At 34.6% G+C, this 8,467-nt stretch overlaps 2 protein-coding genes across 2 annotated transcripts; one reads left to right on the top strand and one right to left on the bottom strand.

The window, feature by feature from the left end:
* The first annotated feature begins 1,319 nt into the window (after positions 1-1,319).
* LOC137720062 (large ribosomal subunit protein uL23z) lies at positions 1,320-3,178 on the top strand. The gene is made up of 4 exons (XM_068459068.1): positions 1,320-1,370; positions 1,624-1,669; positions 2,327-2,690; positions 2,883-3,178. The coding sequence occupies exons 2-4, from the start codon at positions 1,654-1,656 to the stop codon at positions 2,965-2,967; spliced, it is 465 nt and encodes a 154-aa protein (XP_068315169.1). The 5' UTR covers positions 1,320-1,370; positions 1,624-1,653; the 3' UTR covers positions 2,968-3,178.
* Positions 3,179-4,489: 1,311 nt separating this feature from the next.
* LOC137721385 (psbP-like protein 1, chloroplastic) lies at positions 4,490-6,697 on the bottom strand. The gene is made up of 7 exons (XM_068460479.1): positions 6,554-6,697; positions 6,332-6,431; positions 5,837-5,917; positions 5,568-5,650; positions 5,273-5,467; positions 4,873-4,969; positions 4,490-4,770 (listed from the first exon to the last, which is right to left on the bottom strand). The coding sequence occupies exons 1-7, from the start codon at positions 6,614-6,616 to the stop codon at positions 4,661-4,663; spliced, it is 729 nt and encodes a 242-aa protein (XP_068316580.1). The 5' UTR covers positions 6,617-6,697; the 3' UTR covers positions 4,490-4,660.
* Positions 6,698-8,467: the final 1,770 nt, after the last annotated feature.

Below are 8,467 nucleotides of genomic sequence, written 5' to 3'. Positions count from 1 at the left end.
TTTAATAAACATCATTAATTATTTCAATACTAAAATATTTTACATATCAAAATAATTAAATTTATTAATAAATATATTCATTTAGTGTTAGAAACGTTACATTTGATACACACACAGACTTATGGGTAAATTTTGTATCATATATTTTTATGTTTAGTTTGTACCCATTTTAATTTGCAGCCCTTTTTTCAAATTGTACAAATTTTCTTTTCAGTTTTAGTTTGTACCCATATATTAATTTCTTTTTATGTCCATATTTTTCAAACCTTTATTTTTACACATTTTTTCAACCTTTTTTTTTTGTACCAATAATTTATTGATAATGTACCTATTTTTCTTTAAAGATGTTCCACCTTGTTATATGTAAAATATACCAAATTTTTTTTTGTAAGTACCATGTTTTTTTATGTAAAATGTACCTATTTTTTAATGTAAGATGTATTTAATTTTTTTAATCTAAAATGTACCCATTGTTTTATTATATAAAATGTACCCATTGTTTTGTATATAATATGTACTAATTTTTTCATCTAAAACGTACTACCTTTTTTGTATAAAATGTACCAACTTTTTGTATGTAAATAGTATCATATAAAAATTACCAATTTTTTGTATGTAAAATGTCATTAATATAAGTAATGACAAATAATGTGTTTTATTTAAATATAATTTATCTTAATGACAAATCATGTCCTTAATATAAATTATACTTTTTTTATATAAGTATAATTTATTTTTTGAATATTTTCAACCCAACAAATCATGAATTTTATTTAATATCTCATTAATATAAGTAACTACAAATATCAAATTTATAACCTACATAGAAATGTATTATTGTATTAATTTCAGGGACTCCAATCAAAAACTGAAAACTAACAAGATTTCAATCAAAGAACGTTGATAAATAAGAACCGCATCCAAAGTTACCCTTAATATAATTAAGGAGCTCATTCAGATTTAAATGATTTTTAGTAGATATGATATGGAAGACTTAAACGATAAATGAATCGGATCATTGATATACATTATGGAGTGAGCCCCACAAAATCTTGTGTCAAAAGTTTTGTAAAAATGTGTTGTCATACATCGGCACTCCATAATTAAATTGTACAATACTCAAAAATGATAATCACAATACAATCCTACAAACACTGGGCTCATGCGACGTCCTAAAAAAATCAAATTTGTATGATATGGACCCAAATGGAGGCCCAATATCCATATAGTAAGACCCAAACATAAAAGCCCAATAGCGAATAAGGGCTTTTGGAGTAAATAAATGAAAGTAACTATATAAACAGATGAGATTCGTCTTCTCCACTAGAAAACCCTACACCTCGGCCGCAGCTGCTGCTCTTCGTCTACAGGTACTTCTTCCAAACTCCCTCCTTTTACCGCCATCTGTGAAATCTAGAGCAGGTTTCTAACCAGATACCTCCATTGACGAAGCTTAAATGAGTTCGATTTGTACTTAAAGACTCTGGGATTTCGCATAATTTGTTGGTTAATTATATTTCTAGATTTTGTCTCGTTTGTTATGAGTTTTTTTTTTCTTTTCTTGTTTCTGTTCGTATTGGTTAAATTTGTTCTTATTTTTTGTTTCTACGAAATGTTTATTAGGTAGGATTGTTTCCCGCAGAGCTTGGAGCAATGGCCCCCGCTAAAGGTACCTCCTTTCTCATACAACCTATACATACATATATATATATATATTGTATAATACCAAGAAATTGGAAAAAAAAATTGAATTACTGGGTTTTAATTGCTGTGTTTGTGTAGTCGATTGCATTGTGAAAAATGGTTATTGAAAAAATGAATTGATGGGTTTTAATTGCTGTATTTGATGTAGTCGATTACTTTGACAAAATAGGTTTTTGGGGAAAACGTATTGTTTGGTTTAACGTATTTGATTCATGTGATTACTGATTGCGAAACTCATTTTTGGATGCCACTAATACTCATTTCACTGCTTTTCTAGTTTGTCTGGTTTAACTTTGGTAGCTAATACACTAGTGTGTATGTTTGTTTTCGATGCGTGTTTAAGTAGAGTGAGGTTCGCGAACCTGCGTCATAGTTAGACGACATGTTATTTTCCATGTTATGAATTTTCATTTTGATCTGAGGTACTATCATACATAATGTGTGGTGTTGTCTTGTGGAACTCGCGGAATATGATTTATCCGTTTATGTGTTAATTTTTATTGCTGACAAGAATGGCGTAAGATTAATTGAATTTTTGCTTTTTTAAATCGTAGTTAAATGACAAGTTAGTTTCCATGATTATGCTATTTAACCTCAATTGTTATTCGTTTGCCTCTTGCAGTTGCAAGCACAAAGAAAAGTGATCCCAAGGCCCAAGCCTTGAAGACTGCCAAGGCTGTGAAATCAGGCCCTGCTTTTAAGAAGAAGGCCAAGAAGATCAGGACATCCGTCACATTCCACAGGCCAAGGACATTGAAGAAGGAAAGGAACCCCAAGTATCCCCGCATCAGTGCAATACCAAGGAACAAATTGGACCATTACCAAATTCTCAAGTATCCATTGACCACTGAGTCTGCAATGAAAAAGATTGAGGACAACAACACCCTTGTTTTCATTGTTGACATCCGAGCGGACAAGAAGAAGATCAAGGATGCAGTGAAGAAGATGTACGACATTCAGACCAAGAAAGTGAACACCTTGATCAGGTAGAATGGTAGATGTTATGGATTTATACTCGTTTTTGTGTGCGTATCTTTGTAATCAATGTTTCTGTTTGCGTATCAGTGTTATAGTAAGTTCATAAACAAATTTTCTTGCTGGAACCAACAAGTTTACATTCCTTAGGTTAATTGAGGATTTCGTGAAGCTTTATCTAACGTATGACCTGTGTTGTGCAGGCCTGATGGAACGAAGAAGGCTTACGTCAGGTTGACACCGGACTATGATGCGTTGGATGTTGCCAACAAGATCGGGATCATTTAAGTTCAAGCTGTATCATCTTTTTATTTGGTTCCAAGCGATTCCATTGTGGCTATGACAGTTTTGTTAGTAGTTGCACTGTATCAGTACTCCTGCATTAGTTTGGTTTTCTTTAATTTGTATTGGGAGCTATATTTGCATTTTATGGCAATGCGATGCGTTTAAAATTTAGTTTTTACAATGTGCCATTGGTACAATACAGCCTTTTACCGTATGCTTTATTTGCTCTCTTGTTTTGCAACCTCTAACTTGGGAGTCATTTAGGCTATCTCCATTCAAAGGCTGCCCAGGTGGTTCATTTTAGCCCTCTGGCCTGGCCCTCTTAGATATTAATATTATGAACAGTAAAATGTCATATTTCTTACTATCTCCAACTGAAGGTCAAATGATCATAGGACTTTTTTTAGCCTTTTCACAAAAAACGTCTCCAACCGAGGTCTAAAAGGCCAAACATAATTTATTATTTAAATTTAAAAACTACAACTTAAATTTAATAAATACAAGTAAAATTTAAAAAATACAACTTATATATTTCAAGTTAAATATGAGGGTTTAGAAACCAAACATGCTTATAAAAACCACATCCCAACGAAGCTTTGAACAAATCACCTTTGGGCCTACGATTAAATATGTCATGTTGACTTCCACTAGCCGTTGCATTCAAATTTCTAGCCCAACCCGGGACTGGTTGGCTGGGTTGGGCCAGTCAGTTGGCCCTTTGGCCTTTTTTTGTCCAGTGAGGCCCACAAGCCCTTTGGCCTAGCCCTCGGTTGGAGACGATTTTTGGGCCATGTTTAGCCTTTTGGCCATCTGGAGCCTTCGATTGGAGATGGCCTTAGCTCTCGAGAATTGACGCGGCGGGATTTAACAAGGAAAATCGAACACATTTACCTCCTTAGAAAACGACTAGCAAGTCGTAGAGCACAAGGAAAATAGAGAGAAAACTCATGTTTATTCAAGAATAGTAAAAAATATTACTAACTTATGGCCAAAATGACTTATTTATAATGTAACTTAATCGTAGGAATCCAAATAAGAAAGGAAGTAAACAAATATCAAAATTGCACAAAATAATAAAATCCCGTTTATTTAAATTAAACGCTATAATTTGGCCAAATTCTGATCGGGCTTGTTAATAACAAGTCTTGGGCCAAATTTTGACTACGCTTGTTATATAACAAGTCTTGTAGATCTCGTAGTTCTCTTTGAATCTATATATTAAGAGCTCAAAATTAACATGTCAAACCAAAATTACGTTAATCTAAACAACACGAAAAGTCCACAACATTTACTTTTGGGATATTGCATCAACAAATAATCGATTAACCTTTGAATTTCCAATTCTCCAATCACTTTTCCTTATTAAAAGTCGCTTCCTCATTTTAATTTTGTTGCATGTAAATCAACCCAATTTTTTTCCTACATAAGCGGATTTCTTTCTTGATCAATAGCAGGAGTGACTCAAATTTGGAACGCTTTCAACATTGGAAAGAATGGTAGCACTAGACGAATTGCTGGTTGGTACATTAACAGATATTTCATATCTGAATGAATATATTTCTTCAGAAGAAAAAATGATCTTTCCACTCTCCTACACTCTCAAAGTACAAAATTAAAGGAAAATTTGATTTTGGCCTCATATCAGTATATAGTTTGCAAACTGCAACCCAACGTGAGCCGTTCCTCAATCAAATTGTTAATCGAAGACTTTGAAAAGCTTGAAGGAATCGACGATGGTGTGTAACTTGTCTTTCATCTTTTCCCACCTCCTCTCGTTAGCCCCCGTCGTCAACGTGTAGAAGTTGCCTGCATTGCAAGGCCAGTCATAACCAGAAAGACAAAATACTGATACCTGCTATCGAGCTATGAAGTAAACTAAGAAGCATTACACAGGTTTCGTTTCCTTACCATTGCCAATAGCTACTGTACTGAGAGCATGGCGAGTATAGTTTGGAGCCTTAGCAAGGAACTCAAATGTGTAATATGTTTTCCCATCGATGTCGTGCTGCACCATAGATACAAAAGCAACAAATCAACATAAAGCACATATCACAGCAGATTCAATTCCATATAAGGTAGCTAGTGCATCTGCATTGCTGTTTTATGCAACAACGATGGATGAACTTCAGCAGCTTTATCACAAACAATGCCTTACGATAATACTGAATGCCTAGGGAGGACGTTGAATCATTGATTTGCAGTTTTGTCGTAGTTTAACATATATATTATCAGTAAACTACTGAAAGCACGGAGAAGTTGAACCGAGTACCTAAATGCTAGACACACCAAAAAATCACATGGAACAAACCTCTACTGCCTCAATCAGCTTTGTTTTCTGGGTAGGAGGAGCCAGAACCTTCTTGATCAAAGTTTCAGCCACCTGCTGCGGTGGCCCGAATTCTTTGATATCTTGCTTGACGGTTGGGAACAGTGTCACACTCGCAGTCTCCAATGGCTCAATGACATCCTTGAATACCTTGTCTTGACCTTCGATGGTTACTTCCTGTGCACTCTCCAGACGAAATAACCATCAAAAAATTGGCCACAACAACAAAGGGTCAAGCACACAGTCCCGACACTGATGAAACGCAGAAAACTCTCACCTGCCATCCAAAAGGGTAGACAAATTCGTATCCATCTTTCTTGTCGGTGACAGGAATAAATCCCTTTTTATTTTCTGCAGCAACTGAGCCATATCAAAGGTGTTCTTTTAGGATATCAGTCAAAATTAATCAGCAACTCACTTAACATAATTGGCATTGTTGCTACTTAAAAACTGTCTAGAATTCAACGACATTTAGAAAGCATAGTACTACAAAGCTAAACTTAAAAGGAAAAGCACTGAACAATCGACATTGTTATAATTCCTTACATGATACAGAATGTTGGTTGGTTAGAAGAACCCAAGAAGCAACTGTTCCTGCTGCTAGCACTTGGCGTCTCCCAGATCTATCTGCCAAAGATAAACACCAAATTAGATGGAAAATTAAAGGGAAACATGATGAAGCGGTACAACGTCCCACTACTAAGCAACATTACTAATCACAGATTGTCATTGTCAGTGACTAGCATCTCACCACCTACTAACACAACATGCGGGAAGTTTTGTCACGAAAGGTCTCGGTTTCATTAGGGATGAAACCATTTATTATTATTGTAATTTAGTTTGGCAATTTTTCGACGTGGGATTCATGTATAAAGTGCTAAAAATCTCTCTTTTCTAGTTTCTACTATGACCTCAATTGGGTTTTTTTATTTTTATCAAAAAGACCGAAAATTGATGGCTGGTTACAAATTTACGAAAGGGCAGTAAAACGTAACAATGCGGATTGAATTCCACAAATAAAAGTAGAAAGCAAGAAAGGACCTTGAGAAGGAGAGCATGTAGAAGTTGCTGAAGCCTGCTCTGCTCTTACCGAAAAAGAATTACTTTTTCTACAGCAATGGAATGTGCTTTGCCTGTGTAGCTGATTGCCACAAACCCAACAGTTACCCAGGTGAAAAAAAAGAAAGTAAATTCAAACAAGGCATTGAATTTCAGAGAGTTACAGCAGAAAAGGGGAGGGAGAGAGAGAGAGTGTGTGTGTACCTTGGTGAAGGAGTTAAGGACAGGGGTCCTGTGGAGGGAGGGTGAGTTCTGCAGGGTCGCCATTGTTGGTGGTTTTGTTGAAAGTGGGTGAAGCAGGAAGAAAAATGGACTCGGTGTGTGCGTGTGTGGAGTCTTGTGGCGATCACCTTATCTATTTCCTTCCATTTTTTGGACGACTTATCCGTTATACTTGTTATAGGACACACCTTGCATTTGTTAGGCATTTTCTTGCCACGTCAAAAAGAGGAAGAAAATCCTTATTGGTCGAAAAACTTAAGTTCGACAGTTTAATCATGTGACTAGTTAAGACTCCCACCAATGAAAATTTGTGTTCATTGGTGATTATACCTATATGAAGTTGAACGATACTCAAATATAATGAGCTCAGTTTTTTTGTGGGGAGTCTAATCAAGTACGCTGTGAGACTGACCTACTCAAGTTTTACTTATTTGTTTGAGAGGGAAAAGTTAAGTAGGGCAATTAACTTCACTTGGTCTGACTTTGCTGCTCTTACCTTCAGCAACATATCTTATTATTGGATAGTTGCACAAGCATGATCACGTAACGCTCATACTAACAATTATCTTTTGATACAGATAACATAAAAAATAAACAATTGAGGTTTCAATCAGTATATAATATATGGCTCGTGTTTAACTCAAAGTGGAGATGGAGGATAGGAAAATGAGTTGAAAAATTAAACAGTGAAATGGTTCAAAATTCCTTCCAAACGAGAAATTCTTGAATTATCATACGAAAATGAGTTATCATACTTATAAAGGACGAAACCAATATATAAGGAGTTGCACTAACTTGTGGATGTGTTGTCGCATACAACAACTGTACCTTAGAATTTGACTTGAAAAACCCCCAATTAAGTCTAAATATTACCTTTTTTTTTTTCTTGTGAAAAATGCCATGTTAGTGATGGCCATAGCTAGTGTTTTGATAACATTCATATTACCCCCTGAAAAAAATAGAACTTTTAAAGGAATTATTTTGATTCAACCATCGTTTTTTGACTTGCCTACTTGAATTGTATATTTTGAATATCAACTAATCACGTAATATCCTCACAGTTATTTTTATCTCTTTTCAATAAATTCAAACATTTAATTTTAAATTTTAAAAAATGTAATTCTTTTGAGATATAATCTTGTCCAAACTTGTCAGGATCAAAGACATTGGGTTTATACATTCTTTTTAATCTCAACTCTAGGAATAATCTTTTTAGCTATCTTTTTTCGAGAACCGTCTAAAGTTCCAACTAAAAAGGTGAAATGATTTGTCATTATCTTAGTTGAAGTGAAATACGGATTTCAATTTCTCTAACTTAATAAGTTAGGTGTGTGATAATTTGTAAAATACATATGCTTGTGAAAAGTAAGATAAGTCGAGTCCGACCTAATCTGTTTTTTGTTAATTTGCCCTCACACCTATCTCAAAACTATCGTCTCCTCACTTAATACCATGTAACAAGCGAGTCCGAACTAATCTCATTTTTACTAACACAATCTCACTTAACAAACGGAGCCTTATGTTATGTAGTGTGGGTCGTGATAAGTGAACCACGTGGTTTCTTGTGGGAGCTTGGAACAAGTATCATTGCTCTCTTCTTTAATGGAAGTTCTTGGCCATGGACATCATGTCCATCTTTTTTCCTTTATCTTCAACAAAAAGTTTCCCTTTTCATTGTCACACGATCGCAGTAGATTCCAATAATATTCGACTTCTTATCAAGTTTAAATATGATTTCTTGATTAGTCAATAACTAACATTATATAAACTTGCGAGGAGGATGATTTAAAGTTAACATTAATAATATTAGATGTCATTTGGCATGACAAATACGTGATCAAATTATTATGTCTGATCAATTATGTGATTTAGCCTAAAATAACTACTAAGTGTAAA

Source organism: Pyrus communis, chromosome 16 (genome assembly GCF_963583255.1).
Source record: "Pyrus communis chromosome 16, drPyrComm1.1, whole genome shotgun sequence".
NCBI lineage: Eukaryota > Viridiplantae > Streptophyta > Magnoliopsida > Rosales > Rosaceae > Pyrus > Pyrus communis.
This window is presented reverse-complemented; position numbering and strand designations above follow the sequence as displayed.

Excerpts from the sequence above, each read along its gene's own strand:
- LOC137720062 (XM_068459068.1), top strand. Across the intron at positions 2,691-2,882 it reads AAAGTGAACACCTTGATCAG|GCCTGATGGAACGAAGAAGG; the intron begins GTAGAATGGTAG and ends TGTGTTGTGCAG.
- LOC137721385 (XM_068460479.1), bottom strand. The coding sequence starts at position 6,616 with ATGGCGACCCTGCAGAACTCACCCTCCCTCCACAGGACCCCTGTCCTT. Across the intron at positions 6,432-6,553 it reads TCCTTAACTCCTTCACCAAG|CTACACAGGCAAAGCACATT; the intron begins GTACACACACAC and ends TGTGGCAATCAG. Across the intron at positions 4,771-4,872 it reads TACAGTAGCTATTGGCAATG|GCAACTTCTACACGTTGACG; the intron begins GTAAGGAAACGA and ends CTTGCAATGCAG.